Source organism: Protopterus annectens, chromosome 2.part1, assembly GCF_019279795.1.
Source record: "Protopterus annectens isolate FY-2018-M chromosome 2.part1, PAN1.0, whole genome shotgun sequence".
NCBI lineage: Eukaryota > Metazoa > Chordata > Ceratodontiformes > Protopteridae > Protopterus > Protopterus annectens.
The window spans coordinates 512,772,687-512,795,964 of record NC_056729.1 but is presented as its reverse complement, the minus strand read 5'-3'; the positions used below and the strand labels follow the sequence as shown (position 1 = coordinate 512,795,964).

The 23,278-nt window shown below is 43.3% G+C and overlaps 1 protein-coding gene across 1 annotated transcript in view; it reads left to right on the top strand.

Annotated features, from left to right (window-relative positions):
• The window catches only part of TACC3 (transforming acidic coiled-coil containing protein 3), a 1,197,606-nt gene that overhangs the window by 768,365 nt on the left and 405,963 nt on the right, over nt 1-23,278 (top strand). The window contains exon 9 of the mRNA XM_044063460.1: nt 14,515-14,591. Within this exon, the coding sequence (XP_043919395.1) occupies nt 14,515-14,591 (77 nt within the window). The remainder of the gene's footprint in view (nt 1-14,514; nt 14,592-23,278) is intronic.

Sequence of the window (23,278 nt, the reverse complement as noted above, 5' to 3'; positions counted from 1 at the left end):
TGCATTAACCATTACCCAAGTGGTTTTCTTTCCTTTGCAAAAGAACTGAGGATGCTAGTCTCTAAGCAGATAATTTCTAAATGGAGACTAAAATTTGTCTAACTGGGTCAACTCTCAGTTTTCACCTCTGAGCCACAAGAATATAAAATGAAACCAAACGGTCCACAGCTGATGAATATTAAATAAAAAACAACAAATCTTTAATGAAGTGCTTTCACGATCTGTAACTGATCGCTTCTTCAGACTTAAACACTCACATAAAATTCACAAAATTTAAATAGTGTTGCAACAGAAGTAAATTAATCTAGTCTGTCAGTCAAATATTTAAAATCACAGTGTTGCAACAGAAGTAAATTAATCTAGTCTGTCAGTCAAATATTTAAAATCACAGTGCACTGATGAAAAATATAAAAAAAATTCCTAAGAAACAGAACACAGCATATTGTAAAATCTGTCTTGTGAATCTTAGTGTTTCAGTGGTCTAGCTTTTAGGAAGGGTTTAAGTGACTGCACCATTTATCCCTGGAAATTTATCAACTTGTAGTAACAGAATCCATCTTTGATGTTCTTCGTGTTTCACTGTTGCAGTCATTACATTTGGGTAATCTGCTCGCAGGTTGCCCTCAATCAGCCTGAATAACAAAGTCTTGGGTCCTGCGTCAGTTGCTGTCTCCTCTTCCATGACGTCAGGTCGTCAGGGGTATAAAACATACAGCCGATGCCATTTTATTCGGACTTTCTTGCTGCACGGTGCCCGAAGCAGAAGCAGATCGCAAGTGCCGGTCGGCTGACTCCTGAAATTTTCGAATTGAATTTCAGTCCGAAGTCTTCAAACTAAAGTTAGTACCCCATTGGGGAAACTTTTTCTTGCTCCTTACCGATGTCAGTAAAAGTTAATAATTGCATTACTTGTGGGATGCAAATACCTCATAAGGATTTTCATTTGTACTATATTCCTTGCCTAGGCCCAGATCACAACGTGCCTTTCTGTCTGTTTTGTGCTAGATTTAACCAACGCACTATTAAACGTCGGTATATTTTTGCTTCTAAATATTTTAGTTCAAGATTTAATTATCCTGAAATGTCGTCTGTTAGCAATCAGACTACCGGAGTTCACAAAAAATGCAAAGAAAGAGACGGACCGTCTAGGTCCAAACCCGACGACAAAGCTTCTCCTAAGCCAGTCGCCGGTACTCGGTGAGGTGCTTTTGCAGCCCCTGATACCCGCTACTTTTGAGTCGCAGGCCTCTACCGAGACCCATTCGGAGTCCAGTATGCCACAAGATTCTCAGAGTATTGAACCCGCGGATGTCTCCCCTTGGATGGGTCTGGAGCCGCTGAGCAGGCACTGACTTCTGAGGGTGTTTTCAGGCCTCAACATTTTTATATTAAACCAATGCCAGCCTCAAAAACAAGGTCAAAAACATCTTCTGTGTCTAAAAAACAGACGCATGAGCCACATGCTCAGGCCCCTATGCCTAAAAAGCAGATTATCAAAATGGCTGAGGATTTAATTACCTTGCTCAGGGGTTCCCAACCCCCCACTGCTAAGAGGCCTAGGCAAGGCACTGATTATTAATCTTCAGATCATGTTTCCATTTCTTCTGATTCCTCTTCTGATCAGGAATTTTCTGCTCCACCCTATGAGGATTCTGATGCAGAGGATTCCATCCCATCTACATCTCCTCCTGAGGATTAATCTTTTGAAGAGACTTTGCATACTTTAAGGGAACATTTTCACTGGGAGAGTCAGGACTTCTCTGAATCAAAAAAGAGGCTTAGGGATTTCCTTCTCCTTCCTCAGCATTGGCCTTTGGCAATATCTCCTGCATTAGACATTGTTGATGTGTTTTCAGAATCAAGCATGGCTTCTGATTCCCTGCCTCTGGCTCCTAGTAAGCCAGACGGATATTGCAGGGTTCCTGACTCCCACCAATTTTTATTCAAAAATCCTGCTGCTGATCCTGAAACCATTTCTCAGGATCCCAAGGGTGTAATGGCCTCCACAGCCAAGAAATCCTACCCCCCCGACAGAGATTCCAAGGTGCTGGATAGATGGGGAAAGAAGGTTTATACGTCTGCAACCTTGGCAATCCGGGCCTTAAACTGCCAGTTTCATATACTTAAGTATCAACAGCATGTTATGGGCTTACTAAAACAGAAAATTATGTTGATTTCTGATTGTGTGGAAAATAGTTACAGGAATTATTGCATTCAGCAAAACAGGTTGAAAAGCATACTTTGCAATGTGGTTTTGATTCCTTGGAGGTTTCTTGTAGGGCCGCCATTACTGGATGTGTGATTAGAAGGCATGCCTGGCTCAAGGAGCAAAATCTGCCTGATCATGTTAAAGCTAATATGTTGGATGCCCCTTTGCAGCATGATACTCTGTAATAAGGCAGAAGAGTTTTTTAAGAAAATGGAAAACAAAGCTAAATCTATGCAAACGGTAAAAGATTTCTTGCAAGTGCAGCCACCCAGGTTCAGTAGACACTGGCCAACTAAAAATTGGTCCTTTCCTGTGTCCAACAGAGCCACTCAAGGCAAATCCAGGCACTCAGAAGGCTCCAGATACCAATCACAGGGTTCTTACAGGTCAAAGCAATGGGGTGCCTCCACCTCTAAAATTGGAGGAAACAAAGCACAACCTTACAGTAAGCAGCCTCAATGACTTTCCTCTGCCATCACCAAGCACTTGACTTTTGGCAGCCCCCTTGTGGGAAAAACTAGCACTTCATGCTCAAACTTGGCAGTTAATTACCCAGGACAAGTGGGTATTAAACATAGTATCCCAGGGGTACAGATTTAATTTCCATACTTTGCAATTCCAAACGGATGGTCGGACCTGCCACAAAACCAGTGGGCAGAGGCCCAGAAACAAGTCATATCCATCATGGATATAGGTTCATAGGTTGATACTAGGCTATCTGCCCTAGGGCATTTATAAGCCTAGCCAGAGCGCCCCCTTTTAGATTAGTTGACTGTGCCCCCGTATAGTGGGTCACAGAAGATAGACCTTTTAAGATTAGTTTACTGTGCCTCTGTCTAGCAGGGACACAGAAGAGATCCCAGGGGTAAACTTACGATCTCCCATCCACATGTCAAGATTTCTCTTGAAGATGGTCAGTGAGGGCTCTGCCTAAAATGGATTGGGATTTTGTTCCAGAGTGAGGGAGCCTCTGGGATATGAATCTCCCTCCAGCGTGTCCTATTTATTTCTGTGCTGAGGTTTAAGACCCTGGAGCATGTAGCTCTAAGGGATTTGGATTTCCTGAGGTGGAGCATGTCCACTAATTCTGGGTTGGATATGGTTTTACACGTCAGGCACAGATCGCCTCTGAGTAGGTGGTAAGCAACTGAGTTAGAGCTGGAGTTTCTTTAGCCTAACTGCATAGGGCATCTGTTTGAGTCCCTTGATCCTCTTCGTGAGGTACTTTTGTGGTCTTTCTAGTTGCTGTAGGTGTCTGGTAAGGTACATCCCAAATGGGGCATTGTATTCAATTATGGGCCTGATGAGTAGAGGGGCACAATGACCTCTCTTGATCTAGATGTGAACCCTTTCGTGATAAGGTGGGCTATATAGAAGGTCTTTCTAACCACTTTGGCAACATGATTGTCAAAGGAGAGATTGCTATCTATTTGGGTCCCCAAATCCCTAATTACTACTTCCGTACTTAATGGATTACCACCTATGTGGTAATTTGTGGGCACTTTGTTTTTCCCAAAGGGGATGACTATGCACTTTTTGGCATTTAGCTTTAGGCCATGGCTCTGGCACCAGTTATCCGTCTCTGTGAGACTTTTTTTGGAGGATGCTTGTGTCAGTTGGAGAGTCTGTTATGGCACCCAGTTTGCAGTCATCTGCGAACTTGGTCAGCCATAGTCCTCCCGGGTTTGCCTGTACCTCAGAGAAATATATACCGAACAAGAGAGGTCCCAGGACTGAGCCTTGTGGGACGCCACTTGTAACTGGTTTAGAGTCTGACATGGCACCTGCATTTCTGACCATGTGGGTTCTATCCCTGAGCCAGTTTGCAACCCACCTTGTGACACAGGGGTTAATATTTAAGCTGGTGAGCTTATTTATGATGCCCGAGTGGGGTATTGCGTTGAAGGCTTTTGCGAGGTCCAGGTAGGCTGTGTGGACTACCTTCCCTTCATCTATGGCCTTGGTGACTGTCAATGAAGTCGACCAGGTTCAAGAGGCAAGATCTGCCCTTAAAGCCGAATTGGGTAGGATCCAGTGTCTGGAGGTTCCCAATGTCTTTGTTTGAGTTCCATGATGATATGCTCCATAGCTTTGCAGACCAGGCTAGTCAGGCTTATAGGGCGATAGTTTCCAAGGGTCCGTTTAGGCACCACCTTTGTGGAGCGGGACCACTGTTGCTGTACGCCATTCCTTGGGTACATATCCTGTAGTAAGGTTGAGATTGAATAGTGGCTTTATGTAAGGGTTCAGTTCTTCTTGGAGCTCGTGTAAGACGTAGCCCGGGACACCATCCAGTCCCATCGATGCTGTGTTTTATGCTTTGGAGAGGGCATCTCTCACCTCTGCATCTGTGATGTCAGGGAGGCTACACTCTGTTGGGATAGACATTTGCTGTTTTGGGGGGGGTAGGGGGGGTTTGCACTGAACTTGTCTGCCAGGATGTTGGCAGTGTCTGTGGGTTCAGTGTAATTTTTGTCATTTTGCACCAACTCAGAGCATATCTGCAAGTTGCCACCCAGGTTCCTGACATAACTAAAGAAGGCCTTGTGATTATCTTTAGCGTCTTGTGCAATTTTTCTTTCGAAACTGGCCTTAGATGATTTTATGAGGGATCGTAGTTTCTTGCTAGTACTGATCAGAGATGCTTTCCCTTTTTGGGATTTTGCTCTAACATGTAGTAGCTTCCTCCTTCTGTTGTATAGCTTATTTATGGCCGGGGTCCACCAGACAGGTCTCCTGCCTTTGGAGGATTGAGTCTTGATTTTATTTGGGCTAACACGATCCATGCATTCCTGTAGGTGTCCATAGAATGCCTTTGTAAAGGATTCTGCAGTTTGGGCTGTCGGTTTTGAGAAGTGTGACGTTTGCTTTTGAGAAGTTCTTCACCGTGGTTTCCTTGGCTGGGGGTGGGGACAGGATAAGGATGTCCAGTGAGATTAATTTATGGTCAGATCTTGCCAATGAGGGGTATACCTCTGGTATGGAACATAGAGTCCCCATGTTGGTGATGATCAGGTCCAATATGTTTTCCCCTCTTGTGGGAGTGGTGACCAGTTGTTCCATAGCATTTGAGTTTATAAATTCTAGGAACCGTTGGGCGAGGGTGTTGGGGCTTGAGTAGTTCTCCCAGTCTATGTTTGGGTAGTTGGTCACCCAATATAATGGTGTTTGGAGAGACCTTCATATTCTCCAGTGTTCTCAGGAAAGCCAAGTGGGTTGGGAGGGTGGCCTGTAGCAGGCTACAAACTAAAAGGCAGTTTTGCCCACTATTAGTTGCACGTGGATGGCCTCCGATGCTTCGTGCAGTGCCACTAACCTGGAGGTGTGGGTATCTTTGAATATGGATACTCCCCCTCCTTTTCTGGTTCGGTCCCAGTTTTGAGGCAGAAAAACATGGTATGAGGTATAACTTGGTAGTGCTGGGGTGCTCTCGGGAGCCTTGAACCAGGTTTCTGTTACTGCACAGATATCGATATTCTCCATACTGAGGAGAGCCTCGAGTGCGTGCATCTTGAGGTTTAGACTTCTGGCATTGAGCAGCATTACCCTTAGTTTCTTTTTCCTTGTGTTGTCTATGGAGGTGGGTTTGTCTTTTGAGCTATTGGGGCTATTCAGCCGGTACCAGAAAAGGAAAAAGGACAAGGTTTTTATTCAGGACTTTTCCTGGTACACAGAAAAGACAATTCATGTCATCCAATACTGGACTTATCGATTTTGAACATGTTCCTGGACATTCCAAAATTCAAAATGCTGACTTTACAACAGCTACTGCCTATGCTAGGCAGGAATGCTTGGTTAGTAACTCTAGACTTAAAAGAGGCATACCTGCATATCCCAGTAAGGGAATCATGCAGAAGATACCTCCGCTTCAAAGCAGGTATTTTGCATTACCAATTCTCTGCACTGCCCTTTGGCTTATCTACTGTGCCCAGGGTCTTTGCCAAGTGCCTGGCACCGGTAATTGCATTCTGCAGACAAAGAAGCATTAAAATTTATCCTTATCTGGACTGTCTCATTCAAGCAGAGGACAAGGACAATCTTCTTCAACATCTGGCATTTGTAAAAAGGCTTCTAGCATGCCTAGGGTACACCATAAATGAAAAGAAATCACAACTGGTACCCTCTCTAATTACATTCCTGGGTGCAAGCTTGAATACAGCTGCCCAGATGGCTTACCTTATGCCGGACAAACAAAGGCAACTGACAGCATATTTCAAACAAATGGCAACAAAAACCCAGTTATCTGCAAGACAAACTCTGAAGGCTTTGGGTTTCATGGCATCCTGCATTCTACTAATTCCATATGCGAGCCTGCATATAGTTTCATAGTTTAGTACTAGGCTATCTGCCCTGGAGCATTTGTAAGCCTAGCCATAGTGATGTGGCTTTCGCCACCCCATAAAATGGTACAAAATGCACAGAATAGATTAAGAATACTGTGCCTCTGTCTAGTAGTGACACAGATGTGACCCCTGGGGTAAACTTACGATCTCCCATCCACTCATCAAGATTTCTCTTGAAGAGAGTCAATGAGGGGCTCTGCCTAACATGAACTGGGATCTTGTTCCAGAGCATGGGAAGCCTCTGGGTTATGAATCTATCCCTCCAGCATGTCCTATTCATACTTGTGCCGAGGTTTAAGTCTTTAGCTCTCGTGGTTCTGATGGATTTGGATTTTTTGAGGTGGAGCATGTCCATCAGTTCCTGATTGGACATGGCCTTGTACGTCAGGCAGAGATCACCTCTGAGCAGGCGGTATGCTACTGAATAGAGCTGGAGTTTCTTTAATCTGGCAGAATAAGACATGTTGTAGACCCTTGATCCTCTTGGTGAGGTACTTTTGTGGTCTCTCCAGCTGTTGCAAATGCCGTGTGAGGTACATACCAAATGGGGCATTGTACTCAATCATGGGTCTGATGAGGGAGGAGTATAGGGGTACAATGACATCCTTGGATCTGGATGTGAATCCCTTCATGATAAGGTGTGCAAGGTAGAATGTTTTTCTAACCAGTTTGGCAACGTGGGTGTCAAATGAGTGGTCGCTGTCAACTTGGGTTCCTAGGTCTCTGATTATTTTTTCCGTACTCAGTGAGTTGCTGTCTGTGATAATTTGTGGGTACTTTGTTTTTCCCAAAGGGGATGACTATACATTTTTTGGCATTTAGTTTAAGGCCATGACTCCGGCACCAGTTGTCCGTTTCTGAGAGTCCTTTTTGTAGGATGTATGTGTCCGCTGGTGTATCGACTAATGCACCTAGCTTGCAGTCATCTGCGAACTTGGTCAGCCACAACCCTCCCATGTTTGCTTTAACATCTGAGAAATAAATGCCGAACAAGAGGGGTCCCAGGACAGATCCCTGTGGGACACCACTTGTGACTGGCTTTGAGTCTGACATTGCTCCAGCGATTTTAACTTTAAGGGTTCTGTCCTTTAACCAGTTTGCAACCCATCTAGTGACATAAGGGTTTACATTTAAGCTGTTGAGCTTATCGATGATGCCTGAGTGGGGTATTGTGTCGAAGGCCTTAGCCAAGTCCAGGTAGGCTGTATGGACTGCTTTGCCCTCATCAATGGCTCTAGTGACTGTTTCGAAAAAGTCAACCAGGTTCAAAAGGCAGGATCTGCCCTTTACAAAGCCGAACTGGGTGGGGTCAAGTGTCTGTAGGTCCCCAATGTCTCTGTTTATGAGTTCCATAATGATTCTTTCCATAGCTTTGCAGACCAGGCTGGTTAAGCTTATGGGGCGGTAGTTCCCACGGTCTGTAGAGGTACCCCCTTTGTGGAGTGGGACCACTGTTGTTGTAGGTCAGTGTTCAGGTACATATCCTGTAGCAAGGCTAAGGTTAAATAGCATTTTTATGTGCGGGTTTATCTCCTCTTGGAGTTCACGTAGCACGCAACCCGGGATACCGTCAGGTCCCATTGATGCTGTGTTAGCTTTGCTGAGGGCGTCTCTCACCTGGACATCTGAGATGACAGGGAGATTACATTCAGCTGGGATTAAGTATTTCTTCTTTTGGGGGTGAGGGAGGGGAGAAATTTGCACTGAACCTGTCAGCCAGAATGTTGGCAATATCTGTAGGTTCAGTGTATTTTTTGTTGTGAACTAACTCTGAGCATATCTGAGGGTTTCCGCCCAGGTTTCTAACATAGCTGAAGAAGGCTTTGTGGTTATCTTTAGTGTCCTTAGCGATTTTTCTCTCAAAGTTGGCCTTGGATGTTTTTATGAGAGAACGTAGTTTTCTGCTAGTGTTGATCAGAGATGTCTTCCCTTTATGGGATTTTGCTCTGTCGTGCAGTAGCTTCCTTCTTTTGTTATACAATTTGTTTATGGCTGAGGTCCACCAGACAGGACGCTTGCCTTTGGTGGAGAGGGACTTGGATTTATTTGGGATTGCATGATCCATGCATTCTTGGAGATGTCCATAGAAAGCATTTGTGAAGGATTCAGTATTGTGGGATGTGGTATCCACTGGCCAATGGGCTTAAAGGATACCATCTCAGTCTTAAGAAGAGTGAAGTCTGCTTTTGAGAAGTTTTTCACTGTGGTCTTTTGTGCTGTGGGTGGAGGTGGGATATATATATCCAGGGTGATTAGTTTGTGGTCTGATCTCACTAGTGAGGGGTATACCTCCGGTGTGGAGCATTTTGTCCCCATGTTTGTGATGGTGAGGAAACTTCAATGGTACCTAAACAGTTTATGGAGTCAACATTATCACAGTCTGGAAACAATGATCCCTCTCATTCCCTGTCTACAAAAGGAGTTTCTTTGGTGGGCAGAGACATGTCACCAAAACAAGGGACTGTCTTTCACTCTACCCCCTGCCACCCAAACCCGAACTACAGACGCATCAGACTATGCTTGGGGGGCCCACCTGGCGGGGAGATGCATTCAGGGCAAATGGAGCCCAAACCAAATGCATCTGCATATCAACCAGAAAGGGATGCTAGCTGTTCAAAATGCTCTGACAGCCTTTAAGGACTTACTTCATCCAGGACAGCTACTGATAAAGACGGACAACACCACAGTGATGTGGTACATAAACAAGCAGGTAGGTGCACATTCCTACCCCCTTTGCAGACTAGCCATGGCCTTGTGGAACACAGCCTTGACTTAATAACTACATCTTCAAGCTCAGTACCTGCCAGGAAAACAAAATACTCTGGCAGGCACCCTAAGCAGAAATTTTATGGACCCGTACAAATGGAAACTGGATCCACAAATCTTCAGCATGTTAACACAGAAATGGGTGAGTCCAGACATAGATCTATTTGCCTCCCCAAAATTATCAGTTGGAAAAATTGTGCACAAGAGCTCGTCACAAAAAAGCATGGAAAGTGGATGCCCGATCCTTCAGCTGGAAAAACCTATCAGTCTATGCCTTTCCCCCTCTGTCTCTACTCTCCAAGGTATTACTAAAAGTCAGAAAGGAAAAACCAAAAATGATCCTAGTTGCTCCGGATTGGCCTCGTCAACACTGGTAGCCACTTCTAAGGAGTATGTCTCAACTTCCTCCATGGTACTTGCCTCAAATACCTCATCTACTGTCTCAGCAGAACAATCAAATTCTGCACACTCCGCTCCAAACTCTGAATCTTGCAGCATGGCTGATCAATTAATTATTCAAACAGCACCTCTCAGTAAATCTGTGATGGATGTCATTTTGGAAGCCAGAAGGCCTAGTACTAGAAAATCTTATGCTGATAAATGGAAGAGAGTCTGTGCTTGGAACCTAGCACAAAGAACAGATACAGAAAAGCCCAATATTCCTCAGATTTTACAATATTTGACTGAGATGCTTGACAAGGGCCTATCTTTTTCTTCAATAAAAATCCATGCCTCTACCATCTCGGCTCATTACAACACAGAGCCTCCTCTCTTTTCTCATCCTCTGCTTAAACAGCATCTTAGAGGGTTCAATAATTTTAAGGCCTTCCCAGAAGATCTCAAACTCCTGCATGGGACCTCAATTTTGTGTTAGAAAAAGTCACCCTGCCTCCTTTTGAACCAGCAGCTACTGCGGATATAAATTTTCTATCTTGGAAAACAGCTTTTCTCTTGGCAGTCACTTCAGCAAGAAGGGTTTCAGAACTACAGGCTCTCATGGCAGTGGAACCTTTCATTACATTTTACCCGGACAGGGTGTCCCTCAGGACCGATCCTTTTCTGCCTAAGGTGGTATCCTTTGTGGCTCTTAACCAGACCATTCACCTGCCAACATTTTACCCAAATCCGCCGAACAAGGGGGGCCGGATTCTGCATTCATTGGACGTACACAGACAACTAAGATCCTACTTACCAGATCTCTAAGAAAGTCTGAGCAACTACTGGTAGCATTTGCTGCAGGGTCAGAGGGGAAGGCTAGATCAAAGCAGAGTATTTCTAAGTGGATAAGCCACTGCATTCGTTTCTGCTGCTTGCACCATGGTAAACCTGTGCCCAAGGGGATCAGATCACATTCCACCAGGGCTGCCTCTACTTCAGCAGCTTTTCTCAGAGGGGTTCCAACCAAAGACTTTCTAGAAGCTGCTACTTGGAGCTCTGTTCATACCTTCACAAAGCATTATCATTTGCCTCTCTTCTCCAAATTCAGGGTAGGCTTTGCCACTGCAGTTCTGCAGGGCCTTATAGCCGCCTCTAATGCTGTTTAGTTCCATCCTCCCATCCATAGCTTTGGAATTCTACCCAAATGTAATGACTGCAACAGTGAAACACGAAGAACATAGTACAGTTGTGTACACTTACCATAAATGTAGATGTTAGAGTGTATTCACTGTTGCAGTTCAGATTACCCACCCGCCATCCCCCTTTCTATACCTTTTCTTTCCTTCACTATACACTAAAGCCTTTGTGGTGTATTTGCTTTTAGATGAAGGTAAATTTTATGTTGCTAAAAGTGCATTTATATATATTCCTGTTTATTTATATATATATATATATATATATATATATATATATATATAAATTTTTTTTTTGTTTTTTGTTTCCTCTCCATTTGGGGGGCACCTGACATCTGGGACAAGAAAAACTGAATAAAATGGTGTCGGCTGCATGTTTTATACCCCTGATGACCTGACGTCATGGAAGAGGAGACAGCAACTGAAGCAGGACCCAAGACTTTGTTGTTCAGGCCGACTGAGGGCAACCTGCCAGCAGATTACCCAAATGTAATGACTGCAACAGTGAATACACTCTAACATCTACATTTATGTAGTGTACACAGCTGTACTTTCTGCTGCTTCTGTTTTATTCTTGGTGTCACCGCCTCTATTCTGTTCTATGATATCCAAGGCTAGGAAATTAAAAACGTGTACACCCTCAGCTTGCACATGTCTTGCCAGTGCATTAGTTACATCTCTTTATTGCATTCCTTAATTCTTCTATTGGTTTTACCAACATAAAATACATAGCAGGTCTTTCAAAAACTAAGGTAGACTGAATGTTGTGTCCTACAGTCAGCATAGAAATCAATGTCTATATTAAACTTCTGGGTTGGATGTGTAAAAGTAGGCTTTGAACATATATGTATATTTTGCATGCCATGCAATTTCTGCATGGGGAATGTTCCTGTTCTCCGAGACAATATCCTATTTCTATTCAACTGTGGTTTATAACAGTTGCCTTTTCAATGATTTTCTATTCATGAATGAGAAATACGGTTTACTGTCTATAACTTTATCTAACTTTTTAATAGAGTTCCAAATATTCCAATTTCTCTCAAATATCTGACAAGATGTCTTTGTCACTAGAGTAAGAGACTGGAAACCTGGGCGGCCGCTGTGGTGCAGCAGTTAGCGTTGCTGCCTCACAGCAAGAGTTTCTCCAGTTCAATCCTCGGCTGGGGTACCTTCTGTGCCAAGTATGCTTGTCCTCCTTGTGGTCGCATGGGTTTCCTCCGAGTGCTCCAGTTTCCTCCCACTTCCCAAAGACATGCTGTAGGTGGATTGGACACTGTAAACTGGCCCTAGGTGCGAGTGTGTGCCTTCTGTGGAAGGTCGGGCGCTGGGCTGGCAACTCGACACCGTAAAAACTCCACTGCCAATCATGAGCGGACAGGTGATCCGTTGTGGCAACCCCTAACCGGGAAAAAGCCGAAAAAAGTAGTAAGAACACTGGAAACCTAATTTTATACTTGGTTCCATTACATGAATTATGGGTGTCACTTAAGATTTCAGAGAAAAAAGGTCTACCTTTATGATTACGTCCCTCATACATTTCCTCAGTGTTTGTATTTACATCTGTTGCACTGTAGCCTCTGTCCATGAATTCCCTTCATAATGCAGAGACTGCTGAATCCAGTCCTTCTCCTGTATTGTGTAGTCTATTCATCCTCATGAATTGTCCCTTGGTTACATTCTGATTGACATGCCCAGGATGCATGCTGGTTTTGTGTAAAATAGTATTCTTTCGACTGGGCTTCCTATACAAACTAGTAACTAATTCTGCTTGTGGTAGTCTGTGTATTCTGACATCAAGAAAGTCTATTGTATCAAGTGAGTATGTATGAATCTTAAAAAGTCAGTAGTACTATGTAAGTAGTCAGTAAAGAATCCTAACCTACTTATAGTGTTTCCCCATAAAAGGAAGATATCGTCCACAAACTGTGCATACCAAAGGACACTGTCCTAGAACTCATTCCCCTGTAGTAAAAAGTTTGTCTCCCAGGAGACTAATGCTAGGTTGGCATAGTTATTGTCACATGCTGTGCCCATAGATACACCAAACTTTAGGATATTGTCTCAGAGAATAGGAACATTCCCCTGCAGAAACTGCATGGTATGCAAATAATTGTTCAAATCCTACTTTTACACATCCAATCCAGAAGTTTATATTGACATTGATTTCTATGCTGACTGTAGGACACATTTAGTCTACCTTTGTTATTGCAAGGGCTGCTATGTATTTTATGTTGGTAAAACAAGCAGAAGTTTTAAGGAATGCATTTTAGAGCATTTAAGAGATATAACTAATGTCAGAGAAACTAATGCACTGGCAAGACATGCAAGCTGAGGGTACACGTTTTTAATTTCCTAGCCTTGGTGATCATAGAACAGAACAATAGAAGCAGTGACACTAAGAATAGAATAGAAGAAGCAGAACAAAGATAGATAGATTCTGTTATTACAAGCTGATAAATTTCCAGAGGAAAATGGTGCAGTGTCACTTAAACCCTTCCTAAAAGCTAGACCACTGAAACACTAAGATTCACAAGGCAGATTTTATAATATGCTGTGTTTTCTTTTTCTTAGGAACTTTTTATATTTTTCATCAATGCACTGTGATTTTAAATATTTGATTGACAGACTTAATTTACTTCTGTCTTTGGATGCAACACTATTTAAATTTTGTGATTTTTTTTTTTTTTATGAGTGTTTAAGTCTAAAGAAGCAATCAGTTACAGATCGTGAAAGCGCTTACTTTGTTCATTAAATATTTGTTGTTTTTTATTTAATATTCCTCAGCTGTGGTCTGTTCGATTTTATTTTAAATTCTTCATTTCTAAATGGCCCTTGTATTTCTTGTTACAGCCTCATGGTCATTAAAAGGTTCATTACACCACATTTTGCAAGGAGTGCATGTATTACTACTGCATTATTGATGGTGCGGGTAAATAATTTGGACATTCTCAAGACAAACCCAATGATCCACAATCCACGTTGTCTCAAAGTATTACAGGTTAGACAATGGCCAGAGCTTGAGTTGCCTCTGTGGACTCTAGACAGTACTCCTCATTTGTGGCAGCTTTGGGAGTGTAGTCCCTTGTGTTAGTAGTGCTAGTGATCCACACACAGTGTATAGTACAATTTGGGAAATAACCTACCACGGTAGGTGTTATTTTAGTGGGAAGTTTATGTAGGATAATAAATTATATTGTGTGCTGTGACTGTGTATTGGGTGCCAAGAAGAAATTCTAGACATGTCTTAAGTGTAGCTGATATAATTACTGTGGAAAGATCAAACTTATTTTTACACTTGTTCATCTTTCTCAGAGGTGACAGTTAGACTGTGAGTGAGACAGGTATGTATGAGAGGCATGGTATGTGAAGCCTCACTGCACCCGTTGTTTTAAGTGACAGCTAGATTTGAATTTGTGATTAAAGTATATCTTACTTGTTGCGTTTTTATGGAGGTCACATGTCACATATTGATTGTATTTCCATCAGAGATCCACAAGACACTTTGTATTTTATCAGTTATGCAATTTTCTGATTCCTTATTGAAAGAGTTCACCTTAGCTGGTAAAACATTTTTAGGCTGTTGTAGATATTTGTCAAGAAAGTATTGTTTTTTTTTTTTCCTTAGGTTCAAGAGACAGAACTGCAATCTAGAGACTGGAAAAATAAATACGAGACTCTTGAAGTTGAATGTCTGGAAATGAGGTAAGTTTTATGTATATTTAAAAAAAAAATTTCTATCTGCAACACTTTGTGCCTAGATAGTCCCCCCTTTCAGTTGGGGAGATATGGTAGCCTAGGGGTATATTTAAGAGAAAAGCATATTCCTATGTTGTGTTTGTGACATGGAACCGTTTAATATGCATTTTGTTTGTCCATGTTTCAGTCCCTCCTTGTGTATTTTTTTCAGAACTATGATAGAATCCCTTTAACTCTAGAATTAGAATGAAAGGATATTCTGATCCTGATGAATCATGTTCCTTACCTTAGATTGTCTGATGAATGCTTGGCTAGTGGTACAGCTGCAGCCGTATGCATGTGGTTCAGAGCATGGCTGCAGACATCTTTTCTGGAGGATGATCTGTACATATGTCCTTATCACAGTTGCAGTAGTCTTTACTCTTGGGATATCCTGCTGAGGATCACAGTGTCCAGCCAGCATGTCAAAGCCTTTAAATCTTCTGGGTGCAGTATGTCAGACATGTATCCTGCAATGCAAGACACAAGGTGTATGTGTAACATATATGAACTATTAAATGTCCTTTTCTCATGTTGTAGTATTCCAAACCCTTGGGATATCCTCAGCTAGCTGCCCGAACATCTGCCAAGTATATAAAATCTTCTAGACTCTACTAGGTACGTGGATGTCTGACATTGGTCGAGGGAGCGTGGGCCATAAAAGTGACATCTGTACATACCTTTCCTCAGAAATTCTGTCTCTCCAATCGAACGTCCGCTCTTTCTGTCTGATTTTCAAATTAAAAGTTAAGTACCCCATTGTGGCCATTTTTCTGTTTCTCTTGAGTCACTGCATACCTGTTTAAGTTCATGTCATGCAGAAAAGGAAAGTGCAGGTGCAGACATCAGATCCCTCATAAGGACGACCACAAGCTCTGCCTTTTCTGCTTAGAGCTTACACACCATCAAACCTGTACTTTGGAAGACTGTACTCCTCGTGGCCCTGACATCAGCCAGAAGTGTGTCAGAGCTCTAGGCTGTCATATCACCTCCTACCTTCTCTTCCACAAGGATAGTTACCATGAAGACCCATCCCTCCTTCATGCATAAGGTGGTCAGTGAACTATCCTTAAACCAAGGTATTCACCTGCCCACCTTTTTTCCACATCCCATGAATGACAGTGAGTCTTGCATTCCCTTGATTTTTCATAAACAGCTTAGATTTTACCTTGACAAGACCAGGTCCATTAGAAAATGAGATCAACTATTTGTCTCCTTTTACCCAAGGGCTCAGGGAAAAGTGGTGACAAGACAGACAATTTCTGCCTGGATTTCCAGGACTTTATCATTTTGCTATAACTGCCATGGAAAACAACTACATTCAAAAATTAAGGCCCACTCCACTAGAGCCATGTCTTCATCTGGAGCCTTCTTTAAAGGACTGGATACTACTACATTCTAGAGGCAGCTACATGGACTTCTGTCCATATCTTCACTAAGCACTACAGACTGGATCATATCTCCAGCTCTAGAGAGGAATTTACTAGGGCAATCCTACATGGTTTCATAGAAAACAATTCCATGCCACCCCTTTGAGCTTTGGCACTCACCCAAGGGTTTTGAGTTTTGCAACATGAGGATAGAAGGACATAGAATAGTTGTGTAAAATCTTGCTGTAACCATAGATGTCCTTCTCTTCCATGTTGCAGTATTCATTGCCTCTCTCCTGCCCCCCCCCCCTTTTTCTTTTCAATTCAAATGATCCCTTCTTGGTTGACACAGGACTTGTACAGCTATCCTGGGTCAGGAGTCCGATTGGGGCATTCAGTTCTGAGGAAAGGTATGTGCAGACTACAGGCAGGCATAAACAGCTTCATAGCTCCTTCCTCCACTGAGGGAACAGACACTTGTACCGAAACTTACACCCAGGCTCTATTCAAGAACCTATATAGCTGCATAAACTATGTTATACCAGACAGAACTAAAACATGCTTATCAAGGAGGAGCAAACCAGTCTGGTGGACTTCTGACATAAAAAGACTTTATGTATATAAAACTGCTATTCAAGAAGAGGGTACCAAACTGGAAGCAAACCCTCCTTTACCTAAACAAGCGAATAAGGGCCCTCTTGAGATCTTCTAAACCTGAGTCCAAACTAGCCTCCTCAAGAAAAGACAATCTTATAAGGCCTTCTTTAGTTATGTCCGTAACCTTAAGAGCATGGAACAGCTATGTACAGAACTCGTGGTCAATGGCACTATGTACATGAATACTGTTGATTTGAGTAACTTACTTGCAGACAAGTTCATTGTGTTATCCCCTTCAGTGAGAATGATGTTCCATTAAAGTACCACATCAACAATGGCGTCCTAAACTCACAATCGGTAGTAAGGGATCTGGGAACCATGGTTGATAGTAATCTAACATTTGATCATCGTGCAGCCTCAATATTGTGTAGACCGTACTATATGCCTCATCTCATAAATAAGGGCATAGCATTCAGGAAAAAAGAGGTGATAACCCACATGTACCTTTCCCTTATCAGGCCAACAAAAGAGTACAACGCTCCCTTTATGTACCTCACTAGGCACTTGCGGCAGCTGGAAGGACCACAGCGGTTCCTGACTAAAAATTCAGGGTCTCTAACGTCTGTCCCATGTGGAAAGGCTAGAGTCCCTGTCACTTTGCTCTATCTCATATAGACTGCTCAGAAGGGACCTCTGTCTGGTGTTTAAAGCCAATGCCGACCCTGCACTATTGCAAATGCTGCATATCCGCAAAGCAAACGCCACACGTATAACGTGTACTCGGGACCTAAACCTGGCCTGCAACATTAATAGAATCTGCTGACAAGACAGATTTGTGTCTCATAGACCCTCCTCTGTGGAATAGACTCCTTCCTCATGTTCAGCAACGTACCTCTCTGTCTGTGTTTAAGTGCAATCTGGATGAATGCATGGGAGATAAAAAAATTTACCCCTGGGATCCCATCTGTATCCCTGCTTGACAGGGGGAACAGGTGCTGACCTTCGAAACATGGGCACAAAATTTTGGCTAGCTTGTAAGGGTGTTATGAACAGTAGCCTAGTAACATCCTATTTTATTTGAATTAGACTAAGACTTTTCATAAATCTGATCAGCTGTTTCCTTTCATGCTAGGTCTTTATGATTTGTGTCCAAGCAAACTATTTCTTGGATTTCTAAAGTAATTTCTTTTTCTTCCTTTCATGGTAAGAGTCTTCCTTGTAAGGCTCATTTTACTAGAGCTGTGGCTTCTTTTGGTGCTTATTTAAGGGTTTGGGTGCTACCTCTATTCTTGAGGCAGCTACCTGGACCTCTGTGCATACATTTACCAATCACAAGTTGGATGCAATTTCCAGAGCTAGAGCTGGTTTTGCTATGGCCATCCTTCATGGCTTCCGAGAGAGCTCTGCTGGTCCTTCCTCCTCCCTTTCCTTCCTTAGCTTTGGCACTCTTCCCTATTGTAATGAATACTGCAACAGTGAAATGGAAAGACACAGTGCACTTGTGTAATATCTTAGCATAATGGTAGATATTCTTCTCTTCACCTTTTGCAGTATTCACTCCCTCCCTCCCTCCCCTCCCAGTCCATTTCTCTTCTGTATGTACTGATTGCCTATCTCCTCCTTGGACTGGTGTTCTTCTAGGGCTGTCAGTTCTGAGGCTGGTACATCCGCACATCGCCTTTGTGCCCTTTGCTACTCTACCTTTCCTACCAGGAAAGTTCACTAGCTTGCTTATCTTAAGGTGGTGGCATTTGGTTTCATGGCACGTATGTTAGACTATCACCCTTATACTTCAACTTATCAACACTCTGCTAATCCATATTATTTTGAGGTTGTAATGCCTTGGTGTAGTCAGCAGCTGGATAAGCTTAACATACTCTACTGTAGTTTCTTCCATTACCAACAGAGCATTTGTTTTATTTGCAACACCTTTGAGCTCTTCTGTCTAAAAAAGTGCCCAATGGGAGTATCAGAATCCTGTTTCTTCCTATGGGCAAATTAAGAAGTTATGTACTCACCATAACATTCCATTGTTCAGTCTCGCCTTCATTCTTCACTGATAGGTTCGGAGCTGTTAACAAAGCTCGAGGTTTACCAGTAGCTCGAGACCAAGCCCCTTATCTCATGATGCACTGCTGGGATTACCTCAGATCTTGTTTGCTGCATGTACCATATTGCTGTAAGAGAACTACTCTCCCAAGAGAGGTAGAAGGATTGAATAACCAGGATGAGACCAACCTCTAGGTCAACTATCAGCCAGGTGGGGGATGGAGGGAGGGACGTGAGAATGAAGGCAAGATGGAACAACTCACATGGAACGTTATGGTGAGTACATAACTTCTTAATGTGAAGTTGTTCAACGTCGCTGTTCATTCTTCACTGATGAGTAGCGTCCCTAGCACCCTCAATCTTGGGTGACTCATGCGAGTACATTCTTCAGGACCGTAGACCCAAAAGAAGACCTGTCCCTTCTTGAGGTCTTATCAACTTTGTAATGAGTGATAAAGGTATGAGGTTTAGACCAAGTGGCTGCAGCACAAATCTTATCAAGGGGCAATTTGGCTTGGAATGCAGAAGATATAGAAACTGCTCTGGTTGAATGAGCTTTAATCTTGTGTAGTAAGGGCATATTAGCAGCTGAATAAACAAAGGTGATACAGTCAAGATAGCCACTTATAAAGAGTTTTTAGCCACTGGTCTACCTTTTCTGGCTTCAGAGAAAGACAAAAAGAGCTAGTCTGATCTTCTCTCATCTTTTGTTCTGTCCAAATAATATCTGAGCTGTCTGTGAACGTCAAGTTTGTGCAGCATATACTGTAGTTTGTTGGAATGGCTGGGGAAGAAGACTGGCAACTCAATGACTTGGTTGATATTAGATTCCGAACAAACTCTGGGCAAAAAAGAGGGGTTTGTCCTAAGAGATACTCTATCAGCATGAAAAATCAAATAAGGGCTGATAGATAAAACTTGTAGTTCTGACACTCTGTGGGCAGAAGTGATAGCCACCAGAAATATGGTTTTACAGGATAAAAATTTTACATCACAAGATAATGCTGGTTCAAATGGGGGAAGAATTATACAAGACAGCATAAAGTTTAGATTCCAAGGAGAATAAGGAGTCTTCACTGGAGGCCTCATGTGAAAGGTTCCTTTGAGAAAGGCCTTGGACAACTTGTGGGCCATAATGTTCAGCCCGTCCAGTCCGAGTTGAATGTTAGATACAGCAGCCAACTGGACCCGAACTGTAGCAGTTGCAGCACCTTTATTAAAAATCATAGTCAAGAATTCTAAAATGGAAGTAGAGGGGGCTTGATAAGGATCAATGTTCTGCTTAGAAGCCCATATGGAAAATCTCTTCCACTTATTAAGATGTAATCTTCTGGATGGCTTGTGGGAAGACAGGAGGATCGACCTTGTCTCATCAGAAAGACCATGAAGCTTGGCTATGAGGGGAACTGGATCAGCCATGCTGTGAGCTTCAGTGAATGCAATGAAGGATGGAGGTCCCCCGACGTATGTGTCAGAAGGTTCGGAAATGGGTCCAGAATCCATGGATCCTCCAATAGATGATTATGAAGAAATGGGAACCAAATCTGCCGAGGCCAATTAGGGGCTGTAAGAATGATGATCCTCCCCAGTGACATTGCCTTCTGTAGAAACTTGGGTATTGGCGGGATCAGTAGAAATGCATAGAGGAGACCCGGGGGCCAATCGTGTATGATTGTGTGTCTCGTGTGTTCTCTTGGAGGGGGAATCCAGGCAAAGTAGCTTCTGCATTTCATGTTGATTTGACTGGCAAACAGACTGCAGCAAAGCTGGCCCATTTGCGGAAAATCTTGTCCGCAATCTCTTGCTTGAGGGACCACTCATGCAGCAACAAGATTGCCCTGCTCAGTTTGTCTGCTATTACGTTGGATCTCCCCGGGATGTGCGTTGCCAACAGAAAGCGCTGGGAGAAGACAGGACACTGCCAAACTATGAGGGCTTCTCGGCAAAGGGGGTAAGACGTGGTCCCCACCTTACTTGTTCAAGTACCAGACTACTGACATATTGTCTGTCTGAATCGCAATTGTCCCTAGAGGTACTGCTCTCATCTCCAGGACATTGATATGCATATGTCTCTCTTGATCCGTCCATGTGCCTTGGGCAGTCTTTCCCTGAAAATGTCCCCCACCCTATCAGGGGAAACGTCCGTGGTCACAGTGGCTACTGGAAGGGAGTGGTACAAAGGGGTGTCCTATGGTTACATGAAGAGATGTCAACCACAACTGGAGATCTCTCTTGCAGTTCGTAATTAAAATCATGTGATTGCAGAGTGTCAGAGGGTATTCTCTTGCCTGAATGGGTTGATGCCTGGTGGTGGAGGTAAGGAGCCAATCATCGAGATATGGAAACACTTGGAATCCTTGACGCCTCAGGTGACCACTGCCATGCATTTGGTGAACACACTGGGGGCTGTAGTGAGACCAAAGTGCAGGGCCCAAAATTGATGATTGGCTCCCAACCGGAAATGCAGATGATCTCTGGATGGACTGGCCATTTTTATGTAGTAGTACGCATCCTTGACATCTGTCGAGCACATCCAATGGTCTCTCCCCAAGAAGGAAAGTATAGACTGTAGCGTGACCATCTGGAACTTCTCTTTCTTGACAAATTGGTTGAGTCTGCTGAGGTCCAAAATAGGTCTCCCAGTCCCGTTTTTTTTTTTTTTTTTTTTTTTTTGGAACCAAAAAGAATCTTGAGTAAGTTCTGGATCCAATTTGCTCTGCTGGGACTGGCTGGATGACACTTTTTTTTTTTTTTTTTTTCTCTAGCAACTTGCAGACCTCTATAGTTGCTTGTTCCCTGTAACTGGGTGACACCTCCGGGATTCTCCTTTTCTCCTTGGGGGTGTGGATGGAGTGGAGAATGGTATGAAATACTTTGTACCCAGTTGTCATTTGCTGTATCTCGCTAGGCATCTGGGTACAAAGATAAGCGACCCCCGACTGCCTCCAGAGCAGGACAGTCGGGTCTCTCTTCAGGAGCGCTGATAAGGCTGACCCGAGAAGTGATGTCACCCTAGTGCTGCGGACCCCCTCTGCCACAAGGGCTGCATCTTCCATTACTGCTGCCTCCTCTGCCCCGAGAGGGGGGTTCATCATGTATGTCCTGAAAGGCTCCTTGGGCATTTCAGAACCACATCTTCCCACCCCTCTGGCCTTTGTGGTAAGGCTGAGTAGGGGTGGAAAAACAGACTCCGGCAGACAGGGTCTTTCCCTCCTGCTCACACCTGGTGAGAGTTTCTTTTACTTTGGGCCCGAAAAGAGATGAGCCATCAAAAGGAGTGTTGACAAATGACTTAAAGGGCTCCGCGAAGGGACATAAGCGCATCCAGGAATGTGTTCGTAAAGCAACTCCTGTACCCGCTGCCCTACTTGTCCCATCGGCTGCATAAGATACGAGCCGCATGGACGAGTTCACAATGGAATTTAGGGTAGCAAGCTGGGTGGCAACTTTGTCAGAAGCCGCTGCAGCACCCTGAAGAGCATCTCCCAACTCCTTAAGGAGATCTCTTTGCAGTCTGGTGAAATGAGTCAAATAGTTCAGGGATCGGAGTGTAAAATTCGCTGAACTAAACATGTCTTTCCCATATTGATCCATGGTCATAGACTCTGTTAGGATGGATCGACGAGGAAGTCTCGGACATTTCCTTCTTGGTGGCCGCCACCACCATTGCATTAACAGGGACTGCCTTGGTCAAGAAGGCTTTATCCACGGGGGCAGAAATAAACTTGTTGGACCTCAGAGGGACAGGTTCCATGGACTCCGGTGACTCCCACGCTCTCCGAGAGACAAGCTGCATTAGCTCATCGAAGGGCGGAGACGACCAAAAGGTGGAAGGTTGAGACCCGAAAGCCTTCAGGAGAACTGACCGAACACTTGCATCACTTATGAAAAACTCCAGGTAAGCAACCACTTGGCTACCATGGTGAACATTGCCCCTCTCCCCACTCTAGGACAATCTCGGAGTTGGTAAATTTAGTTACAAGGAGTGTGGGGGCAAAGCCCTCTGCATAGGTGGGTTTACTGTGGTTTGTTTTTTGCGTTTTGTTGTGTTGCAGCCAAGTGGCAATTACTGGAGTTTATATTTTTAGTCAGTGATGCAAGTGTTCGTTTGTGAACTTCGTCACTTTCATCTCTGTGCTTAGAAAGTCAGGTAAGTGGTATTTTGATCTAAAGTGTGTGTGTATGTGTATATATATATATGTGTATGTATATATATATATATATATATATATATATATAATTTTGTTTTTCTTTGAGGATCTGAGTAAAATAAGCAACTATCATGCACAAGGCTTCAATTCCCTTCTTTTCAAATTTAAGGCTTCAAATATTTTATCAGATGTTGGCACAACACTTAATCTTGAACTTTTTTGACCAAGTTTATAAATCTATGCTTTATTCCATTTGCTGTCTATGTGTGTTTAGATAGCTCAGTTTCGTTACTTGGCTCCAAAATGTACAAATTCCTTGAGTAACATTTTTTCTTTTACGTTATATGAGTGATCTGATGTTGCCAATTTTCATTCAATCCTCAAATTTGAGAGTTTGTATCCAATCCTTGGATCCAACTCGGCTGTTGAACTTGCTTGTGACACCTAAAAAGCTCTCGAGCTCTTGCCTTTCCCATAATGCACCCTT